The sequence below is a fragment of the Salvelinus namaycush genome, chromosome 4, assembly GCF_016432855.1.
Source record: "Salvelinus namaycush isolate Seneca chromosome 4, SaNama_1.0, whole genome shotgun sequence".
Classification (NCBI taxonomy): Eukaryota; Metazoa; Chordata; class Actinopteri; order Salmoniformes; family Salmonidae; genus Salvelinus; species Salvelinus namaycush.
In genome coordinates, this window is record NC_052310.1 from 52,810,756 (window position 1) to 52,835,422 (window position 24,667).

Genomic DNA, 24,667 nt, shown 5'->3' on the forward strand with positions numbered 1-24,667 from the left:
CTGGTCTCTACAGATATGTGCATTGTGAATCCTTCTTTCACTAGATATTGCTCTGTCATGGAGGAGCTCATACTATATGTAAAGTTACATACACGGTATGTCCATCAGTTCATAAGATAAAGGGGGATTGTAAGACTGTTTTTGGTCTTTGCAATGCTAGATTTTTTTATTTAGTAAAAGCTCATATTCTGTTTGCTCATACCCAAATAATATTGTTGACTCGTCCTTTACTTGTAGTTGTGGCCAAAGCATAAATTAGAGAACAAACACTCCGTATAACCCCATCTCAAACTTGTTTTAGTTAAAAACAGTTTTAAAAAATGCTTGAAATTTGCTGGGATAATGACATCATCCTCTTTTGCCAAGACAGGTCTGTATGTGATTAGTCCAGCAGCTTTTTGCTGTTTTCCAAATTCTCCGGTTGGGGAAAGTATCCTTCTCGAGACTATGGGAGACACAGGCTCAGGAGTGCACACTCACTGCATACAAGCAAGCTAGCTAGCAAACCAAGCAATCCACAGCTGGTGTTAGCATACAGGACAAAGCCTATGCAACAACTATCTCGCCAGTCACTACTATTTCAAATTATGTGGTTTGTAACAGTTGGCCCGGCCCGCTGGCTGTTTGGAAGCAGTTAGCTTTCGCAGCTAACTTAGCTAGCTGGCTAGCCAACAAGAAAGCAAGTCAAAGCAGATCCTCCACACAACAATCACCTCGCCATTCCATTCTATCTTCAATCCTATGGTTTGTAGCTAAAATGTTATGTCAAGAGGAAACCTAGTTAGCCATTGTTGACTGATATACAGTACCAGTCAAAAGTTTGGACACACCTACTCATTCAAAGGTTTTTCTTTATTTTATTATTTTCTACACTGTAGAATAATAGTGAAGACATCAAAACTATGAAAAACCACATATGGAATCATGTAGTAACCAAAACATTTTAAACAAATAAAGATTCTTCAAAGTAGCCACCCTTTGCCTTGATGACAACTTTACACACTCTTGGCATTCTCTCAACCAGCTTCACCTGGAATGCTTTTCCAACAGTCTTGAAGGAGTTCCCACATATGCAGAGCACATGTTGGCTGCTTTTCCTTCACTCTGCGGTGCAACACATCCCAAACCATCTCAATCGGGTTGAGGTCAGGTGATTGTGGAGGCCAGGTCATCTGATGCAGAACTCCATCACTCTCCTTCTTGGTCAAATAGCCCTTACACAGATTGGAGGTGTGTTGGGTCATTGTCCTGTTGAAAAACAAATGATAGTCCCAATAAGCACAAACCATATGGGATGGCGTATCGCTGCAGAATGCTGTGGTAGCCATGCTGGTTAAGTGTGCCTTTAATTCTAAATAAATCACTGACAGTGTCACGAGAAAAGCACCCTAACACCATCACACCTCCACGCTTCGTGGTGGGAACCACACATGCGGAGATCATCTGTTCACCTACTCTGCGTCTCACAAAGACACGGCGGTTGGAACCAAAAATCTCACATTTGGACTCATCAGACCAAAGGACAGATTTCCACCGGTCTAATGTCCATTGCTCGTGTTTCTTGGCCCAAGCAAGTCTTATCTTCTTAATGTTGTCCTTTAGTAGTGGTTTCTTTGCATTAATTCGCCCATGAAGGCCTGATTCATGCAGTCTCCTATGAACAGTTGATGTTGAGATGTGTCTGTTACTTGAACTCTGTGAAGCATTTATTTGGGCAGCAATTTCTGAGGCTGGTAACTCTAATGAACGTATCCTCTGCAGCAGAGGTAACTCTGGGTCTTCCATTCCTGTGGCGGTCCTCATGAGAGCCAGTTTCATCATAGCGCTTGATAGTTTTTGCGACAGCACTTGAAGAAACTCAAAGTTCTTGAAATGTTCCGCAATGACTGACCTTCATGTCTTAAAGTAATGATGGACTGTCATTTCTCTTTGCTTATTTGAGCTGTTCTTGCCATAATATGGACTTGGTATTTTACCATGTAGGGCTATCTTCTGTATACCACCCCTACCTTGTCATAACACAACTGATTGGCTCAAATGCATTAAGGAAAGAAATTCCACAAATTAACTTTTAACAAGTCACACCTGCTAATTGAAATGCATTCCAGGTGACTACCTCATGAAGTTGGTTGAGAGAATGCCAAGAGTGTGCAAAGAAGGTCATTAAGGCAAAGGGTGGCTACTTTGAAGAATCTAATTTGTTTTACACTTTTTTGGTTACTACATGATTCCATATGTGTTATTTCAGCGTTTCTACAATGTAGATAATATTAAAAATAAAGAAAAACCCTGGAATGAGTAGCTGTGTCCAAACCTTTGACTGGTACTGTAGGTACTAGCAGTAGCTAGCCAGCTAGCTTCACGGCTTGCTAGTTAGGTAGCTAACAAAATAAATATCAGGAATATAGTGACAAAGCAAAGGACAGAAATGACTCAATCATATGAAATAATCAGTCTGCATTTATTGCTGTTAAAGTGCCCTAGTAGTTCCATTGTGCATCCTGAATCCATCACTTGACTTGGTGCAGCCGGGCTCGGCCAGTCTGCCCCAGTGCCCCCACGTGGGAGCTAATTTGAATATCAAAGTGTATGGGCGTTTCATTGGCTTTGCGGTCAAATCCTTATTTTTTTTTTACCAATATACACCAAACAACCCTGTTGTTTCCAAGCAGGCCAATCAGGGTCACAGAGAAAAGCTGCTTTTTAACATGTTTAATTATACTTTTTTGGAAGGACATCTATTTAATTCATATTGTAATTCATTTTAGGTCATATTTCATAAAAATCTGGAACACTGGACAGGCATGCTATTTCTAAGAACTGCAAAATGTAACTTTTTGGGCGACCTGACAAAATTCACATACAAATAAATGTAAGTTACAGTTCTGTCATTCTCATACCTGTTTCATACACTCACCAAGTTTGGCTTTGGTCCCATGTTCATTAGTTGGGTCTCGTCCGTCAAAACGTATGGAATAGTGTCTGACTAATTTTGTCTCCACAAGGTGTGAGACAGGGTTTCCCCGCTAGTCCACTCCTATTTATTTTATTCTTAGATCCCCTGACATGTGCGATACGTGCTGAAAAGACCATCTCAGGTGTGCGCATTTATGAACATGAGTTCAAATTAAATCTATATGCTGACGACATCCTACTCACCCTTAGTAACCCTCCAATCTCCCTACCAGCAGTCTTAAAGCTGACTGACTCATTTGGCTCCCTCTCAAGATACAAGATCAACTGGAGTAAGAGTGAGGCTATGCCTCTCAACCCACACACATTTCAGGCTGACTTAGTGGGTTCCCCATTTGTTTGGAAGACTAGTGGCATGAAGTATCTAGGAATTAATATAGTATTCCCCATAACCAAGATATTCAGTCTAAATGGACCTAGAGTTGTCCAGGTCGTCAGTGATGATATTAAGAGATGGATAACTCTCCCCCTATCTTTATGGGGCAGAGCTGACATTTTGAAGATGAATGTATTACCTAGGCTAGCCTGTGATATCTCTTTCATCCCTGTCCAGTTCCAGTCATGGTTTAAGGAGGTACAAACTCTCTCCTCACAGTTCTCATAGAACAATCAGAAACCCAGGATAGGGTTTGGAAACTGGCTGCACCTAGATTCAAAGGTGGGCTGGGTGTCTCAGTTGTATTAATCTACTAGTTGTCACATAATTCAAGATATCCCCTTACATGGGTTTATAAATCTATAAGATTGGCAGGATAATGTCTGAACACAGGTCTGTTTCCCTGGCATCAATGTGGTACTGCCCCAAACCCCCTACTGCCTTTGACAGTGTAATTATCAGGTTCTCATGTAGCATTGTTAAGATGATGTGCAGAAGGTTGGGTGTAAAAGGTCTTTCTCTTCCATCCTGTCCCATCTGGCATAACCCCCTGTTTACAGCTGGGGAAAACACTTTGAATAATACTCTGGCATAGCCACGGTATTTCATCTATTGGTCAGATTGTTAAAGATGATATTCTACACTTTTCCCAAGTGAAGGCAGATTTAGGTTTGAGCGATTCTTCATGTTTAGCATACCTACAGCTTAAGACAGTCATATGTACCGTTCGTAAAAAGGAGGATGCTGAATCTGACTCGGGTACAGAGTTAGATCAGAACCTCAGCAACGCTGCCTCCAAGAGAGGAACTGTATCAGGCATTTATAGACTGTTGTTTTTCTCCGTCCCAAATGCATATTCTCCCATTCAGTTAGCATAGGAGTGTGACTTGAACAATGTCCCCATCGCAATGGGACACTATTTGGAGAAGGGGTCTGAACACTTCAACATGTGTTAGGCATAAGATCATGTGTATAGTGTCTAGCCTATATCACCCATGTACGTATCTCAAAGATGTATTAAAATCTATCTAACTTATGCTGGCACAACTGTGGTAGCAACAGCTCTTTACTTCACATATTGTGGGAATGCCCTGGAGTGAAAACATTTTGGTCTGAAGTTATTTCAGTTTTGTCCAACATTTTTTAAGTTGAATTTCCAAGGTGTTCCATTTTTTTTATATTTAACTAGGCAAGTCAGTTAAGAACAAATTCGTATTTACAATGATGGCCTTCCGGGGAACAGTGGGTTAACTGCCTTGTTCAGGGGCAGAACGACAGCCTTTTTAACCTTGTCAGCTCAGGGACTCGATCCAGCAACCTTTCGGTTACTGGCCCAACGCTCTAACCACTAGGATACCTGCCGCCCCATCTCGTGTTTACTTGGTCAAAGCCCAGAAAATATACTGTCTATATACTTTCAGTCAAGAGAATCATTCTTCTTAACTGGAAAGAACCTAAACCAACTTGCTTTTCTGTGGGCCGCTGGCCGGAAGACTACTTAGACCTTTTATACATGGAACGTGCAGCTTGCCTGTTCAAGGACTTCAATCTAGGTTTACATGGTCACTAGGTCACTGTACGCAAGTTATTGGACTCTGGAAATGTACACATTCAAGTTTTAATCCTGTAGTCCATACTTGAATATCTGCCAAGATCATTTGTACAAAGTAGAAACCTTGTAACTCTATTTGATGCACTTCCCTTCCCCTGTTTTTTGTTCTGTACTGCATGTACTGTCATTCGTGTTGTTTCTATGGTGAAAAACAATAAAAACTGTTAACAGTAAAGATCTGTCATTCTCATTGAAAGCAAGTCTAAGAAGCGGTAGATGTGTTCTATATGCGCTATTTCTATGTTTCACATTTTTACATTACAACATGTTTGTTTATGGAAAAGATATTTAACAGTGGTTTAGAAGCAACAATTATTCTTTACACTATACTTGCTTGTTTTGTCACATAAACTGAAATTAGGCGAACAATTTGAAGTTTTGTAATCACAAAATGGCGGAGTGATTTTTGTATAGTGCATCTTTAAGTAAGCTCCTTTTCGAGGCCTGAGAACGATATATTTCTGTACTTCCATACATGCGCTTGTCATCTGGTACACAGGAAGAGCCTTTTGCAACTGAGAGAGATGAGTCAGTCATGATGCTACAAAAACAGACATTCCCACACTCTGTCACACACCCACATAGGCACTGAGCCAGTCCGTAATGGGAAACAAAAAATACTGGAATTACAGTATGACCTTGATGTGAGAGTAGGAACTATGAATGGTGTATGTTTGCCCACTTGGCAACTACATGAAATGTAGAGACATTTCAAACTCGTGACTGAGGACAGTTCTATAGCCCTACAGGAGGTCTGGGTTAAATCGGGGGAGAAGAGGAACTGAGTCAGGACTGGATTAGGATTAACAGAGTTAGTTCTCAGCCAGGTCACAGACATATTCTTCATTAATTACACTACCATGTCAGATATGCGGGGGTGAGACTGCATGCACAACATTTCCTTTCCTACCCCTCAGTTCCAACTCCAGACAAAATAAACTACTGTACTGTGTGGGTGATTCACAGTGTGTCTGACCACCAACGATGAGACACCACAGGTGGGAATAATATTAATTTGTGGGAGGTATAGTGGAGGAGTAAAGCCTGTTCTGAGACACCCAGAGTTGTTAACAGCAGGATGTTAGTATTATCCTAGTACAGGGAGTGATGTCGACCATCGGGCTGGCACAAAAACCACTTTTTTTTTCACATAAAGTGGGTAAAATTGGTAATTATTTTACGAGAAGAACGGCATGGTCGGGAGGAAAAGCTTAATTTCCAAAAGTTCCAACCGGTCAAAACCATTCGTTTTTGAGACGGGGGTGTCACCAAAGCTGTGCTGTATTCATTAGGTATGTACTGTATACTGTAGCTCATTTTCAAAGATGCATTACAAGCAAAACAAATAAAAAGACTTTTATGACAATAACCATGGTCATTTGTATGACAATTGTTCCCCAAAAATCCATAATCATCACAGCCCTAGTTGACCATCTGACTACATTAGTCTCTCATATAACACATTCTACAAATCACTATAGTTTGTAGAAAAAGAAATAGAGCTCCACACCTGCCAACAAAATTACTGGGCATGAAGTCTTATGTTATGTTATGTATGTCTTATATGTATTAGTTCGATCCATTTTACACAATAAGTGGGAACTGAAATCCCTCACGTGCATACTGAACAGACACACACACCACACACACACAATGTCTTTGTCAGGAAAAGTAGGCCAGTGTAGGCCAACAGCTGTGTCCCTGTCCTCATTATAATAATCTACAGTGTGAAACTGGTTTGTACACTTTCTCACTGCTCATCCCCTCCTTCCCCACTGCTTAGAATATGCCTGTCAATAAATCTACCTGACACAAAACAACCAATCAATATCCTCCAATCCTAGAGGGGACAGAGAGAATAGAGCAGCTCACCAGCCCAGCCCAGCCCAGGCAGGCGGGCAGGAAGCATTCAGACAGACAATGATGTTGGGTGTGATTTCATGAGGAAGTCAATATTCTGAGATCTATCACAGACACCATGATAACACACTCCCCACATTCCCTTGAATGAGAGCCAGTCAACATCTGATGGATGACCTTTGACCTACACTACAGTACAGAACATACTCTACTGTTTCCCATTTACCATTTTGATACTGGTATACTAGTAACTAGACATGCAACACAATGTTACAGGGCTCAGTACATATAAAAGAGACTAGGTGATTACATGTTATCAAAGCAGAATTACATTTTCACCTAGTGTATCAACAGTCTTGATAAAGGACAAATCCATCAATTTACTTTTTAGTAAGCAACTGAGAAAAAGTTTGTGTTAGTGGGAACAACAATGTACATCATTATCCATTATGATTTGACCATTGTGAGGTGCTCACATCATTATTGGAAAAACTCTTCTACAGTTACTGTGAAAACAGTGCCACCTTGAGACAGAGACACAACCCTACCAAGTGGAAGGGTAAAAGCCAACGTCTCTAAAAATGTTCACTAGATGGCACTAAAACCTAATGTATCTGATATTGCATACCACAACCCATCACCAGGAGCAGGAGGAGAACAGCTCTTCACTGCTTTATAGAAAATACACTTTCATTAGATTCAAATATGTACTGCACTGACACAAACATGTACTGCAATGACACGAATTACTGATGATTGTTTGAAATAAATTGATAGCAAGAACATTGTGGGACCTGTACTGTTAGATTTCAGTCAGCCTTTGATATTACTGACCATAACCTGTTGCTGAGAAAACAAACAGTACCAGTGAAAAATTTGTACACACCTACTCATTCAAGAGTTTTTCTTTATTTTTTACTATTTTCTACTATGTAGAATAATAGTGAATACATCGAAACTATGAAATAAAACATATAGAATCATGTAGTAACCAAAAAATTGTTAAATCAAAATATATTTAATATTTGAGATTCTTCAAACTAGCCACCCTTTGCCTTGATGACAACTTTGCACACTCTTGATATTCTCTCAACCAGCTTCATGAGGTAGTCACCAAGAATGCATTTCAATTAACAGATGTGACTTGTTAAAAGTTCATTTGTGGAATTTCTGTCCTTCTTAATGTGTTTGAGCCAATCAGTTGTGTTGTGACAAGTTAGGGGTGGTATACAGACCAAGTCCATATTATGGTAAGAACAGCTCAAATGAGCAAAGAGGAACGACAGTCCATCATTACTTTAAGACATGAAGGTTAGTCAATCTGGAAAATTTCAAGAACTTGAAAGTTTCTTCAAAAGCAGTTGCTAAAACCATCAAGCACTATGATGAAACTGGCTCTCATGAGGACTGCCACAGGAAAGGAAGACCCAGAGTTACCAATGCTGCAAAGGATAAGTTCATTAGAGTTAACTGCACCTAAGATTGCAGGGCAAATAAATGCTTCACAGAGTTCAGGTAAAAGACACATCTCAACATCAACTGTTCAGAGACGACTGCATGAATTGTGCATTCATGGTCGAATTGCTGCAAAGAAACCACTACTAAATGACACCAATAATAAGAAGAGACTTGCTTGGGACAAGAAACACGTGCAATGAACATTAGACCAGTGGAAATCTGTCCTTTGGTCTGATGAGGCCAAATTTTAGGTTTTTGGATCCAACAGCTGTGTCTTTGTGAGACGCAGAGTAGGTGAACGGATGATGTCCGCATGTGTAGTTCCAACCGTGAAGCATGGAGGAGGAGGTGTGATGGTTTGGGGGTGCTTTGCTGGTGACACTGTCAGTGATTTATTTAGAATTCAAGGCACACTTAACCAGCATGGCTACCACAGCATTATGCAGCGATACGCCATCCCATCTGGTTTGCGCTTAGTAGGACTATAATTTGTTTTTCAACAGGACAATGACCCAACACACCTCCAATCTGTGTAAGGGCTATTTTACCAAGAAAGACACTGATGGAGTGCTGCATCAGATGACCTGGCCTCCACAATCACCCGACCTCAACCCGATTGAGATGATTTGGGATGTGTTGGACCCCAGAGTGAAGGAAAAGCAGCCAACAAGTGCTCTGCATATGTGGGAACTCATTCAAGACTTTTGGAAAAGCATTCCAGGTGAAGCTGGTTGAGAGAATGCCAAGAGTGTGCAAAGCTGTCATCAAGGCAAAGGGGGTGGCTCCTTTGAAGGATCTCAAATATAAACGTAAATGTAAACTTCCGACTTCAACTGTATGTGTTATTTCATAGTTTTGATGTCTTCACTATTATTCTACAATGTAGAAAATAGTAAAAATAAAGAAAAACCCTTGAATGAGTAGGTGTGTCCAAACTGGTACTGTATGTTTTATGGCTTTTCAACATCAAAGTCGGAAGTTTACATACACCTTAGCCAAATACATTTACACTCAGTTTTTCACAATTCCTGACATTTAATCCTAGTAAAAATTCCCTGTCTTAGGTCAGTTAGGATCACCACTTCATTTTAAGAATGTGACATGTCAGAATAATAGCAGAGAGAATGATTTATTTCAGCTTTTATTTCTTTCATCACATTCCCAGTGGGTCAGAAGTTTACATACACTCAATTAGTATTTAGTAGCATTGCCTTTACATTGTTTAACTTGGGTCAAACGTTTTGGGTAGGCTTCCACAAGCTTCCCACAATAAGTTGGGTGAATTTTGGTCCATTCCTCCTGACAGAGCTGGTGTAACTGAGTCAGGTTTGTAGGCTTCCTTGCTCGCACACGCTTTTTCAGTTCTGCCCACAAATCTTCTATAGGATTGAGGTCAGGGCTTTGTGATGGCCACTCCAATACCTTGACTTTGTTGTCCTTAAGCCATTTTCCCACAACTTTGAAAGTATGCTTGGGGTCATTGTCCATTTGGAAGAACCATTTGCAACCAAGCTTTAACTTCCTGACTGATGTCTTGAGATGTTGCTTCAATATATCCACATAATTTCCCCCCTCATGATGCCATCTATTTTGTGAAGTGCACCAGTCCATCCTGCAGCAAAGCACCCCCACAACATGATGCTGCCACCCCCATGCTTCACGGTTGGGTTGGTGTTCTTCGGCTTGCAAGCCTCCTCCTTTTCCCTCCAAACATAACTATGGTCATTATGGCCAAACAGTTCTATTTTTGTTTCATCAGACCAGAGGACATTTCTCCAAAAAGTACAATCTTTGTCCCCATGTGCAGTTGCAAACCGTAGTCTGGCTTTTTTATGGTGGTTTTGGAGCAGTGGCTTCTTCCTTGCTAATCGGTCTTTCGGATTATGTCGATATAGGACTCGTTTTACTGTGGATATAGATACTTTTGTACCTGTTTCCTCAAGCATCTTCACAAGGTCCTTTGCTGTTGTTCTGGGATTGATTTGCACTTTTCGCACCAAAGTACGTTCATCTCTAGGAGACCTGCTCCTTCCTGAGCAGTATGACAGTTGCGTGGTCCCATGGTGTTTATACTTGCGTACTATTGTTTGTACAGATGAATGTGGTACCTTCAGGTGTTTGGAAATTGCTCCCAAGGATGAACCAGAATTGTGGAGGTCTACAATTTTCTTTCTGAGGTCTTGGCTGATTTGTTTTTGATTTTCCCATGATGTCAAGCAAAGAGGCACTGAGTTTGAAGGTAGGCCTTGAAATACATCCACAGGTACACCTCTAATTGACTCAAATGATGTCAATTAGCCTATCAGAAGCCTCTAAAGCCATGACATCATTTTCTGGAATTTTCCAAGCTGTTTAAAGGCACAGTCAACTCAGTGTATGTAAACTTCTGACCCACTGGAATTGTGAGACAGTGAATTATAAGTGAAATAATCGGTCTGTAAACAATTGATGGAAAAATTACTTGTGTCATGCACAAAGTAATGTCCTAACAGACTTGCCAAAACTATAGTTTGTTAACAAGAAATTTGTGGAGTGGTTGATAAACAAGTTTTAATGACTCCAACCTAACATGCTGACCAGACCGGACACGTCGCGTGCGCGAGCGTCGCAAAATAAATGAAGAAATCCTTGTTATTCAAATATTGCACCCACACTGCTCGCGCGCGCCAACGAGCGTCTGCGACGCCAAGGGCTAAAATAGAACTCATTCCTATTTCTGACGCAGATCGCGCTGCAAGTCCTGCCTCTCCCATCTCCTCATTGGTTTATAAAAGCTGGTACCCACGTGCCATCTCCTCATTGGTTATACCCATGTGGGTGATTGAAAGACGAACTGTTTTGCCGGTAGTCGTGGTAATACAATGAAAGTTTAGATGCGATCACCATATAAGTTAAACGATGAAAAGGCCTGGAAGGAGGAGAGATGACTAGAAACGATTCGGTTGGCCGTTTTATGTGTGGATTAATTGTCGGAGTAGAGGTCATTGTGCATTTCATTTGTGCATTTCCTTTCGACCTGTCCCCAAATTAATGTAATTGGTTCAGAGTTTGTTTTGATAATTTTACCTGTGTGTCGTGATCGCGTTTGGTGTGGGGGGGCAAAATAAATGTATGCACAATGGCACACGCGCGCAGCCGGTTTGGGTTCCGTGTCAGTGTATGTAAACTTCCGACTTCAACTGTATCTAACAGAACTTAAAAGGTTTTCTTTAATAGAAGCCTATCTTATGTCAAACATTCAGGGTGTGGTGTACTGCAGGGCAGCTCTCTAGGCCTTCTACTCTTTTTTATTTTTACCAATGACCTGCCACTGGTATTAAACAAAGTTTGTGTGTCCATGTAGGCTGATGATTCAACCATATATGTATCAGCAACCACAGCTAATGAAGTCACTGAAACCCTTAACAAAGAGTTGCAGTCAGTTTTGGGCTGGGTGGCCAGTAATAAACTGGTCCTGAAGTTCTCTAAAACTAAGAGTATTGTATTTGGTACAAATCATTCCCTAAGCTCTAAACCTCAGCTGAATCTGGTAATGAATGATGTGGCTGTTGAACAAGTTAAAGAGACCAAAATAATTGGTGTTACCTTAGAGTGTAAACAGGCATGGTCAAAACATATAGATTCAATGGTTGTAAATACGGGGAGAGGTCTGTCCATATTAAAGAGATGCTCTGCTTTTTTGACACCACACTCCAAAGAGCAAGTCCTGCAGGCTCTAGTTTTGTCTTATCTTGATTATTGTCCAGTCATGTGGTCAAGTGCTACAAAGAAAGACTTAGTTAAGCTGCAGCTGGCCCAGAACAGAGTGGCATGTCTTGCTCTTCGTTGTAATCAGAGGGCTAAAATTAATCACAGGAGGTTGGTGGTACCTTAATTGGGGACGACGGACACGTGGTAATGGCTGGAGCGGAATAAGTGGAAAGGTATCAACAACATTAAACACATGGTTTCCATGTGTTTGATGCCATTCCATTCGCTCTGTTCCAGACATTATTATGAGGCATCCTCCCCTCAGCAGCCTCCACCGATATTAATGCTGTGCATGCCAGTCTCTCTTAGCTAAGAGTTGAGGAGAGACTGACTGCACCACTTCTTCTTTTAATAAGAAACATTAATGTGTTGAAAATTTCAAATTGTTTGCATAGTCAACTTACACACAGCTCTGATACACACACTTACCCCACCAAACATGCCACCAGGAGTCTTTTCACAATCTCCAAATCCAGAACAAATTCAAGAAAGCGTACAATATGATATTATGATAATTGGAATGGCCGATTAATTAGGGCCGATTTCAAGTTTTCATAACAATCGGGAATGGGTATTTTTGGACACGGATTTGGCCTTTTTTTTTTTTTACACCTTTATTTAATCTTTATTTAACTAGGCAAGTCAGTTAAGAACACATTCTTATTTTCAATGACGGCCTAGGAACGGTGGGTTAACTGCCTCGTTCAGGGGCAGAACGACAGGTTTTTACCTTGTCAGCTCGGGGGATTCAATCTTGCAACCTTACAGTTAACTAGTCCAACGCTCTATCCACCTGATTAAATTGCACTCCACGAGGAGCCTGCCTGTTACGCGAATGCAGTAGAAGCCAAGGTAAGTTGCTAGCTAGCATTAAACTTATCTTATAAAAAACAATCAATCAATCAATCATAATCACTAGTTAACTACACATGGTTGATGATATTACTAGTTTATCTAGTGTGTCCTGCGTTGCATATAATCGATGCGGTGCGTATCGTTGCTCCAATGTGTACCTAACCATAAACATCAATGCCTTTCTTAAAATCAATACACAGAAGTATATATTTTTAAACCTGCATATTTAGCTAAAATAAATCCAGGTTAGCAGGCAATATTAACCAGGTGAAATTGTGTCACTTCTCTTGCGTTCATTGCACGCAGAGTCAGTGAATATGCAACAGTTTGGGCCGCCTAATTTGCCAGAATTTTACGTAATTATGACATAGCATTGAAGGTTGTGCAATGTAACAGGAATATTTAGACTTATGGATGCAACCCGTTAGATAAAATACGGAACGGTTCCGTATTTCACTGAAAGAATAAACGTTTTGTTTTCGAGATTATAGTTTCCGGATTCTACCATATTAATGACCTAAGGCTCGTATTTCTGTGTGTTATTATGTTATAACGAAGTCTATGATTTGATAGAGCAGTCTGACTGAACGGTGGTAGACAGCAGCAGGCTCGTAAGCATTAATTCAAACAGCACTTTCCTGCGTTTTGCCAGAAGCTCTTCGCTGTGCTTCAAGCCTATCAACTCCTGAGATTAGGCTGGTGTAATCGATGTGAAATGGCTAGCTAGTTAGCGGGGTGCGCGCTAATAGCGTTTCAAACGTCACTCGCTCTGAGACTTGGAGTAGTTGTTCCCCTTGCTCTGCATGGGTAACGCTGCTTCGAGGGTGGCTGTTGTCGTTGTGTTCCTGGTTCGAGCCCAGGTAGGAGCGAGGAGAGGGATGGAACCTATACTGTTACACTGGCAATACTAAAGTGCCTATAAGAACATCCAATAGTCAAAGGTTAATGAAATACAAATGGTATAGAGAGAAATAGTCCTATAATAACTACAACCTAAAACTTCTTACCTGGGAATATTGAAGATTCATGTTAAAAGGAACCACCAGCTTTCATATGTTCTCATGTTCTGAGCAAGGAACTTAAACGTTAGCTGTCTTACATGGCACATATTGCACTTTTACTTTCTTCTCCAACACTTTGTTTTTGCATTATTTAAACCAAATTGAACATGTTTCATTATTTATTTGAGGCTAAATTGATTTTATTGATGTATTATATTAAGTTAAAATGAGTGTTCATTCAGTATTGTTGTAATTGTCATTATTACAAATAAACAAAAACAAATCGGCCGATTAATCGGTATCGGATGTTTTTGGTCCTCCAATAATCGGTATCGGTATCGGCGTTGAAAAATCATTATCGGTCGACCTCTATTTGCAACAGCTAATGAAGATCCTAATAAAATACTAAACACCAAAAAGATTTCAATTTATTCTGAAGTATGATTTTAAGGATTTCACTTTGCTATCACTTCATCAACTGTTCTGATTACCTATTGGCCAATTACTCTTTTATTGCTCTTCTCCATAACTGTAGATATTAAACGCAATATACTCAACATTAGCTTTATTCAAGTTGTGAATATTAGACTATTGCACCACCAGTACTGACACCAGTTTGGAGTACAATACTAAAATCAAACGTGTTCAGACTCAGACTGCCATTTCAACACTATACACGTTGTTTTATGAATGCAAGTTTCAAGGCCACCACTTCCTTTTCTCTTCTACTCAACAATGGCAGGTTTTTACTGGAAACCAGTCCCACTGACTAAAAACAGACTGGGGTGCCGTTGTAAACTGACGTATCGTTACAAAACTAGGTTTTACATGTGAACCTTCACAACTGTTAACCATATAGTGCCACAAGCTCCAACCACCATCAACTATTTCTGTTTAGCGTTTTCAGTATGCAGTGACCAGAGCTCCACAAGTACAGAAAGACATACACTATTCTGCAGAATTACCATTACCTCCATCCTGTGATACAGCAAAATGCAGCTCCTGTTGATGAAGCTAATACGAGGGGGGAGTTCATTCTAAATGAGAATCACCAGAATGTGTTCTAGTTCCACTGCCATCAATCATGGGAAGAGGAGATGACCTCGCTCAGTGTAATTCTGTCAACTGTGTGCCGTGCATGTAAATACAGTTGGTTTTCTGTCCATCTTAAATGTAAACTGATTTGGGTGGGACCTGTCTTTCAGTCTACCTAAGCTAAAACACAGAATACAGGGAGGGAGGAACTTTAGATTAAGGTCACCTTTGTGGTTTCTGAAGAGCAATATGAAAATGACTGTTCTATTCACAGCTTATCTGATGAATGTAGCCAGCTAACTGAGCCAAACATAAACCACATGAATGGATATGAGAGAGAGAGGGAAGTCCCAGAGTACTCATTCTGAGACAGAAAAATTGTTTCATTCAGGCCAGGGAAAAGACATAGCTTTTTGGTTGTAGAGTATATGGAACACTAAGGCTTAAATATTTTGGAAATGTGTTATCTAGAGGCAACCTGTCCTTGTCTCCTGTCCCATCTGAGGTGAATGGGCTGAATTGGATAGATGGGTGTTTGCATTCACCTCTTCCAGTCGTTTTATGTTTGTGGTAACGAAAGAACTGCAATCTAAACTGAACCAGTGCACTTGGGATAATGTCCATGAAACAGGTGCTGCATTCTAAATAGCTCACGCCCCCCTATCTTCTTGTCACTCAGAAATGAAAGTATATGACTCGGCACTCTAGTCTCATCACAAACACGGGCCCTATAGAAATGTTGATAAATAATATATTGAGTATGCATTCCGTTCATATTTTGGATGGGCAGAATTAAATGTGCGTAATAAGACAGTTCTCCAAAGGGCTTTGTAAGATTGCCAACGGTTCAAAGACTATTGGATTTGAAAAAGTTTTACACTTCGTTTTTAAAAATACAAAAAGGAACAGGAAGCTCGACTTCAATCTCATGCTGACATTGCTTCCTTTTATCTCTGTAAACCGCCCTTTACACGAGTGCTCTGTAGTCCACACATTTTTTTAATTTATCAGCCAGCGCGTCATTCGTGTTTCACTTCCGAAACGTCAATTTCAGAGGGAAGTTATCGTTCAAATGTATCCATAAATATGTAAATAATGACTCTTATTGCATCCATTTAACTGCACCCTAGTTGGCCCTTATATGTGTACAGTACTTATATTTCAATTCAAGTATCACTGTATGGCTTCCTCAAACTACAAAATAGTATTTAAGATGTAAAATATTCGTTCGGTCTTCGTGTATGTCTACTCACTAACAAAAATGTATCAAATAAGTTATTTCGTATGTAATTACTACTTACCCATTATTAAAAGTAGTGCAGAATATTTCTGGTTTGCCCCAGTTCAGGAACGAGTTAGGTGGATAATACATTTTGACCAAGTTATTTCGATGTTGGCAAAAGTCATTCTAAACTGGACTAAGCAGTGTAACGTTAGCTACCTAACTGATCGAAGTCCTGCCTTTTCATGTACAGTAACACTAGGCGTTTGTAGTTCTGTAGTCATTCATCGCTTTGGAGTTGAACTGTGACACTTTTCTTCGTAATTGGTCACACCCACCTCCCTCCACGAACTGACAACTTTTCCATTCAAACGTTGTCTGAATTAATTTAATGTCTGTTTGTGCACATAAGTAGGCACTTTTAAAACAACTTAATTTGGGGCAGAAGCGTACCAAAAATCGTCCCAGACATTTGGAACACACAGGACAATTCTTCTCCTTTGATGCCCCCAAACGGACCATTTTTTAAGGTCCCAGTATCGGCTAATTGTTTCCCTTGAGGCTACCAATATTTGCCATATAATTTTAATTTTGTGCCAAAAATCAAAGTTTGTCAGGGCCACTAGGCTAAATCTAGACCAGCCCATCTGGCATGTGCCCGAAATGCCAGTAAACACCTGCCTAGAATCATAAAAAATATAGCCTATTTAAAAACTGGACATTTGATTCTCTTTCTGCAATTTTTTTATTAAACTTATTTTTTAAAGATTAAGGACCAAGATGCATTTCTAATTTGTTTGTTTTGTGTTATTTTTATGGCCTTGTTTCAATGTTGACTTTGGAAGTGAGAACCTCCAGGACCACAGGGTGTACCAGTATGACATACATAGAATGTTTTGTGTAAACAGCCCGCTCCCTAGGGCACTGGTTCCCACAGCTTATTAAAGGAATCACCTTCGAAGGTCATAAACTCATGAATAAACCCACTCTGACTACAGTTCCGGTTGGCCATTGACCTGTAAAATCCCATTACATTTTTGGAATATGAAGTTGTAGATCCTGTTACACATTTCCTGGATATCCATAGAAGAACAAACCAAATGGGAATGTCATACTTCCTACAAAGGAAAAAATACACAGCATCACTGCCTCTTTGTACCAACTTTGGAACTGGTTGCTGCCTCCCCAGAGGATTTGCACTATTACTCACTTCACTTGGCTGGTTTCCACAATGTTCCAAAACAGTATTCAATTATACTGTATCGAAACTACAAGAGAATTAGTTACCCACAATGTACTTCCCTTCCAATTAGTTAACAGAGAGAAGTTGCACCGCACAATTTTAAAAGGTCCGATGCAGCAGTTTTTATCTCCTTACGGTGATTGTTTTCCATTAGAAAGGTCAAAAATAAACAAAAATAGCTTCTTAGAAAGGGGCAATTTCTCAAGCAAGAATTTGGCTAGGACTGTCTAAGTGGTATGAGTTGGGAAGGAAAAACTGAAAAATTTGCTGTTATTGGGAGGGGTTTGGGACTCTCTTATTGGTCTATTAATTGATTTAATGCATGGTGACATCACCATGGAAGGCCAAAACATCCCACCAAAACAGGCTGAAATATCAGGCGTTCTTTTCAAACAGCTTTTACACTGAAAGGGCATTATCATCATTTTCACAATATTATTCTAACCTTAAGTATGGAAATGTACATAAAAACAGGAAATCACGTTTTTGACTGCACTGGGCCTTTAAATTCCTTACATTCTCTGATGCTTCACCCTCACAAAATCAAATACTTTCCTGTGTGTCTGTAATGTTCACTGAACCACATGACAGCACTTCTACGAACGTGGTATGTATGCAATCCATCTGCCACTGCTCTGTGTGCCTTTCATGCCAGTTGGTCCTACAGATGCCACAAAAGAGCTATAGTCAACTTAGTTTTTTTTAGAGTCTGAATGTATACCATGGGGAGACTGGTAAACAGCTAGGCCATGTTTAACAATTCATGGTCAAGATGAGGACAAAGCCATTTGGCTATACAGAGCATCCAGAAAGTATTCAGACCCCTTGACCTTTCCACATTTTGTTGTGTTACAGCCTTATTCTAAATGTAATCAATTTATTTATTTTCCCCTCAATCTACACACAATACCCCATAATGACAGAGCCAAAATAGGTTTAGAAATGTTTGCACATTTATTACAAACAAAAAACAAATACCTAATTTACATGAGGCAAAAGTTATTTACTGCATGGAAGGGGTCTGAATACTTTCCGAATGCACTGTACAAAGCCAAAAGAAAACAGAGATTTGTGTGGGGTGAGGCGGGTGTGGTATTTGTTGCAGGATGTTTTCCATTATACTGTGGAATGTTCCCAGAGCAGTTATGTTGTTAGATCACAGCTCTGGCCAATGCCTTCTGTTGCACCACAGCCCACGCACTACTTCCCAACACATACTGCAGAGACTGAACTAATATCTGAACAACTTTTCCGGAACAAATTTTCTGATAATTCAAGGTAACAGTCTAGACTATATCCGGTGCCGAAATGGCTCTTGTAATGGAAAATAGAAAATGGCAATACTGCAACCACACAGAGTTGGCCAAAATAACATTTACAATGCTTAAAGTTCTTGGTCGTCCACATCCATGTTAGTTAACAGCTTTAAATACATTCACTGTAAATTCTTGTCACTTACACTTACATTAGTCTCAAATCACATTTTATTTACTGTATTATTATATATTGAAAACAAACAAGTACAGTACAAACATTTGACATACAATCTGTATCAAGAAAGCCTTTACAATGAAATGTTATATCATATCCATTTCTTGCGAGCTGCAACAAGCATTGCAGAGTGACCCTTGTGGGTCAAGACCAGGGTAAAGTCAGAGACCAAGGTTAGCGGTCAAAGTTCAGGGTAATATCAACAGGCCAGTTGTCCGGTCCAGAAGCCTGCAGTCCCTAGGAGCAGAGGGCCCAAACGCAGCAGAGCGCGTACAGGTATGCCCAGCTGACTGAACTTCAACAGGAGCTCAGGGAACGATGTACTTCCTGTGGAAACAAGTGAGCGGATTGGTAGAAACATGAGAGACCAGCAGAGACATGACGACTTCTCCACACATGAGACAAAAGGAGTCAGATATAAGAATCCAGCAGTCAGCCAAATAAGAGACCACCAGTGTCAAACATGTTAGGTTCAAACTAAACGTAAATCTAACCACAACATTCAGCTAACAGTTGTTTACCTTCCAGGTGTGTGGCAGACATCTTACTGAGGCAGGGGATGGAGTGGTAAACCAGGAAGCACGCCAGCATGTTGGACAGCATGTCCTCAGTAAGGGACTGGCCACTCATGTATGACCTCAATACATGGCTGTTATCTGTGGAGACAGGGGAGGGGGCGGGGTTTCGCACATACAGGTCAGATGTAAAGAGGTTACCTGCAATCATGTAATGGACCGGATTATTTGTCAATAACAGCTGGTGCGCAATGTCTAATATTAAGAAAGTCTTGAGGTATTGCTGGCCTGAGGTAGAGCACCTCATGATAAGCAGTAGACCACACTATCTACCAAGAGAATTTTCATCTTAATTTTTTATAGCCGTCCATTTACCAACACAAACCGATGCTGGAACTAAGACATACCGTACTCAAAGAGCTGTATAAGGCCATAAGCAAACAAAAAAATGCTCACCCGGAAGCGGCGCTCCTAGCTGGCCGGGGACTTTAATGCAGGCAAACTTAAATCTGTTCTACCAGCATGTCACATGTGCAACCAGAGGTAAAAAAAAAAAAAAAACTCTAGACCACCTTTACTCCACACACAGACGCATACAAAGCTCTCCCTCGCCCTCCTTTTGGCAAATCTGACCATAATTCTATCCTACTGATTCCTGCTTACAAGCAAAAACTAAAGCAAGAAACACCAATTACTCACTCAATACGGAAGTGGTCAGATGACGCAGATGCTTAGCTACGGGACTGTTTTGCTAGCACAGACTGAAATATGTTCCAGGATTCATCCAATAGCATTGAGGAGTATACCACCTCAGTCACCGGCTTCATCAATAAGTGCATCGACGACATCGTCCCCACAGTGACCGTACATACATAACCCCACCAGAAGACATTGATTACAGGCTACATCCGCAAAGCTCATCACTAAGCTAAGGACCCTGGGACCAAACACCTCCCTCTGCAACTGAATCCTGGACTTCCTGACGGGCCGCCCCCAAGTGGTAAGGGTAGGAAACAACACTTCTGCCACGCTGATCCTCAACACGGGGGCACCTCAGGTGTGTGCGCTCAGTACCCTCCTGTACTCCCTGTTCACACACGACTGTGTGGCCTAACGACTCCAACACCATCATTAAGTTTGCTGACAACACAACAGCGGTAGGCCGACGAGACAGCCTATAGGGAGGAGGTCAGAGACCTGTCAGTGTGGTGCATGGACAACAACCTCTCCCTCAACGTGAGCAAGACAAAGGAGCTGATCGTGGACTACAGGAAAAGGAGGGCCGAACACACCCCCATTCACATAGACAGGGCTGTACTGGAGCAGGTTGAGAGCTTCAAGTTCCTTGGAGTCCACATCACCAACAACCTATCATGGTCCAAACACACCAAGACAGTCGTGAAGAGGGCACAACAACACCTTTTCCCCCTCAGGAGACTGAAAAGATTTGGCATGGGTCCCCAGATCCTCAAAGTTTACAGCTGCACCCTTGAGCGCATCCTGACCGGATGCATCACCGCCTGGTATGGCAACTGCTCAGGATCTGACCATAAGGCTCTGCAGTGGGTAGTGCGTACAGCCCAGTACATCACTGGGGCCAAGCTTCCTGCCACCCAGGATCTATATACTAGGTGGTGTCAGAGGAAGGCCCCAAAAAATTGTCAGAGACTCCAGTCACCCAAGTCAGACTTTTCTCAGTGCTACCGCATGGCAAGCATTACCGGCGTGCCAAGTCTAGGTCCAAAAGGCTCCCGCCCCCTTTGTTTTTACACTGCTGCTACTCGCTGTTTATTATCTATGCATAGTCACTTTACCCATACTAATTACCTCGACTAACCTGTACCCCCGCACATTGACTCGGTACTGGTACCACCTTTATATAGCCTCGTTACTGTTAGTTTATCATCTTACTAAAAAAATCTAATAAAAATGACTTTAGTTTATTTAATAAATATTTTCTTAAAACTGCATTGTTGGGCTTGTAAGTAAGCATTTCACGGTATTGTCTACACCTGTTGTGTTCTGCGCATGTGACAAATAACATTTTATTTAATTTATTCCTAATTTAAGACTATCACAATCCGTTTTCTATTGATGGTTGCCACTTGCAAATATTTCATGAGAAAGAAAGCCTGCCATAATCACCTCCCACGTTTCCCACGTCTTTAGTTGTCACACCCAAAGACATGTTCTGGCACGTACAGTCCCATTGATGGGAACTGTGTGTCACAGTACAGGTACACACTGGTACAAACTGCCCTGTGTACATTCAAATGTACAGTTCATTCAAATTGATGTGTTAACAGTCTATCCTCTGTGCCTCTCCCACTGTGTTGAGACTGCTCACCAGTGAGCCAGCGGTCCAGGGTGCCATCAGCAGAGTTTTTCATGACAGGCAGGAACTCAGAGCTGAGCAGCAGCCCCCTGCCCTGTGCCCCCTCCCTCAGTCTTTGCTGCAGCACCCTGCTCTCACACAGCTCCAACACCAGTCTCATCTGCCACAGAGCAAACGTCTCACACATCTCCGTCTGCTCCAGGGTCCGTACCGCCTGGGGGAGAAAACAGTCAACACACACACACAGAGAGAGAAGACATTGGAGAAATACAATCGAGAGCACATTGAAGTGACATCAGGATGCATTGGGAAAAGTCAATCTATGAAAACTTATTATAGATCTGTCATTCTCATTGAAAGCAAGTCTAAGAAGCGGTAGATCAGTTCCATGTACTCTATTTCTATGCTTCCCGTGCTTAAGTTTTGTTTTCTGTGTCTTTTACTTTTGGTTACGGAAAGTATATTTCACAGCGGTTTAGATGGTGAATGATTCTCTACACTATACTTGCTTGTTTCGTCACATAAACGGAAATTAGTTAACTATTAGAACTTTAGCAACCAGGAAATGGCAGAGCAATTTCTGCAAAGTGAATCTTTAACTAACAGTAATAGAGTTGCATTCTATGAGTGGGAGCATGTACATCAGGGCTATCCAACCCTGTTCCTGGAGAACTACCGTCCTGTAGGTTTTTACTCCAACCCTAATCTAGTGCACATTATTCTAATAATTAGCATGTTGACAAACTGAATCAGGTTAGTTACAACTGGGGTTGGAGCGAAAACCTACAGGTTAGCTCTCCAGGAACAGGGTTGGAGAGACCACTGTTGCTATTGTATGGGTAATTTCTATGTTTCTTACCTGATCAATAGCGATGTATGTCGGCAGCATCTCAGGGTTCTCCTGAGTGACACACTCATATAGAATGGCAGAGAATAAAGCCAAAGTCTCCTGTTTCTGGACAAAGACAACAACAGCAAATATAAGCGCCATTCAGTGCGAGCTTATCAATTGAACAATCAGAAACAAACTGGATTTATAAAATAGGACAGTGAAGGGTGTTTCAATAATTTAAATAGAATCATGAACAAAAGGTTATCACCAATCTCCTTCAATTTCACAGTGTCTCCAATTACATATACGGATGTAATATGTAACTGGTGTAAATGGGATTCAAGTGATTAACAAGTGCATTCACAAGGGGAGAGACATGTTAACCTATAGCTGAAACGTGCCTCCTGCTGCACCATATACCATACTTTCCTAATCAACTCACATGTTTCACGCTATCCGAGGCTTTACAAAAGTATTCAGCAAAGGAGACCAAGGCAGCGTCGGAGGTGAAGGTTGAGATGGCCTCGGGCTGTGGGAGAAAAAAAACTGCTACAACAAGGTCTCCTGATCGTGCCTAAGGGAGGCACTCACACTGAAGGGCTCTGGGAGATTTCCAATGAGGGATGATGTATTGCACCTAGTGGGACATATTGACTGAGAAGGCTATTGGGCAATAGACAGGTACGGATGTTGACATTGACTGAACAGGGAAATAAGTGGTCACACATACTGTCAAGACATATTGGTTTCGTTCCGCCACTCCAGAGTGACGTCAAGTGACTACTCCTTGTTATACTGGGATTATATGAGCATCAAAATGACCCATTTTTACCCTTTCTGACTCATTATACTAGGTCTATTATACTGATTTCAGCTATTCAATTTCCTCAACCTTCACATACTAATGAAATAAATGTGTGTACTGGTCTAGCAGATAGCCCAGTGGTTAGAGCGTTGGTTGCTGGATCGAATCCCCGAGCTGACAAGGTACAAATCTGTCGTTCTGCCCCTGAACAAGGCAGTTAACCCTCTGTCTCGGTAGGCTGTCATTGTAAATAAATAATTTGTTCTTAACTGACTTGCCTAGTTAAATAAATGTTCAATTAAAAAATACTGTATGCCAGCCATTCTCAACAGGACCTTTGCCACCTAGGAAATTTGTGACCAGACCTTCTCAAATATGACCTGTATGGTAAAGTATGACTGAACCTTCTATGTATACAATATTACTATAGTGCTAAAGTAGCATTAACGTAGAAACATGTGCCTTTTTTGTACCATAAAAGGATTGGATTGTAAGCGGAGGGCCAGGATGTTTGTACGGTACCTTGAATGTGCGGACTTCTGAGTTCCTGTTATTGACGTTGGGGGCTAATAGACTCTTCCAACCCCGAGGGTCGTCCTTATAGGGCAGCTGCCCCGCACGCAGCTTCACATACAGAACCCCATCTCTGGAAAGAATGGACCTACAACACATAGAGAAATATACTCAGCAAAAAAAGAAACGTCCTCTCACTGTCAACTGTGTTTATTTTCATCAAACATGTGTAAATATTTGTATGAACATAAGATTCAACCACAGAAATAAACTGAACAAGTTCCACAGACATGTGACAAACAGAAATTGAATAATGTGTCCCTGAACAAAGGGGGGGGTCAAAATCAAAAGTAACAGTCAGTATCTGGTGTGGCCACCAGCTGCATTAAGTACTGCAGTGCATCTCCTCCTCATGGACTGCACCAGATTTTCCAGTTCTTGCTGTGAGACGTTACCCCACTCTTCCACCAAGGCACCTGCAAGTTTCCAGACATTTCTGGGGGGGAATGGCCCTAGCCCTCACCCTCCGATCCAACAGGTCCCAGACGTGCTCAATGGGATTGAGATCCGGGCTCTTCGCTGGCCATGGCAGAACACTGACATTCCTGTCTGAACGAGCAGTATGGCTGGTGGCATTGTCATGCTGGAGGGTCATGTCAGGATGAGCCTGCAGGAAGGGTACCACATGAGGGAGGAGGATGTCTTCCCTGTAACGCACAGCATTGAGGTTGCCTGCAATGACAACAAGCTCAGTTCGATGATGCTGTGACACACCGCCCCAGACCATGATG

The 24,667-nt window shown here is 41.3% G+C and overlaps 1 protein-coding gene and 1 long non-coding RNA gene across 2 annotated transcripts in view; both read right to left on the reverse strand.

The window, feature by feature from the left end:
- The window catches only part of LOC120046608, a 40,401-nt gene extending 23,988 nt beyond the window's left edge, over positions 1–16,413 (reverse strand). The window contains exon 1 of the long non-coding RNA XR_005476827.1: positions 16,222–16,413. This is a non-coding gene — a long non-coding RNA (uncharacterized LOC120046608). The remainder of the gene's footprint in view (positions 1–16,221) is intronic.
- A 2,449-nt stretch (positions 16,414–18,862) lies between these two features.
- LOC120046609 (anaphase-promoting complex subunit 1-like) overlaps positions 18,863–24,667 on the reverse strand; it is a 70,270-nt gene continuing 64,465 nt past the window's right edge. The window contains exons 44-49 of the mRNA XM_038991979.1: positions 23,886–24,024; positions 23,001–23,087; positions 22,586–22,681; positions 21,739–21,940; positions 19,398–19,532; positions 18,863–19,203 (exon numbers count right to left, since the gene is read on the reverse strand). Of these exons, the coding sequence (XP_038847907.1) occupies positions 19,076–19,203; positions 19,398–19,532; positions 21,739–21,940; positions 22,586–22,681; positions 23,001–23,087; positions 23,886–24,024 (787 nt within the window). The 3' untranslated portion in view covers positions 18,863–19,075. The remainder of the gene's footprint in view (positions 19,204–19,397; positions 19,533–21,738; positions 21,941–22,585; positions 22,682–23,000; positions 23,088–23,885; positions 24,025–24,667) is intronic.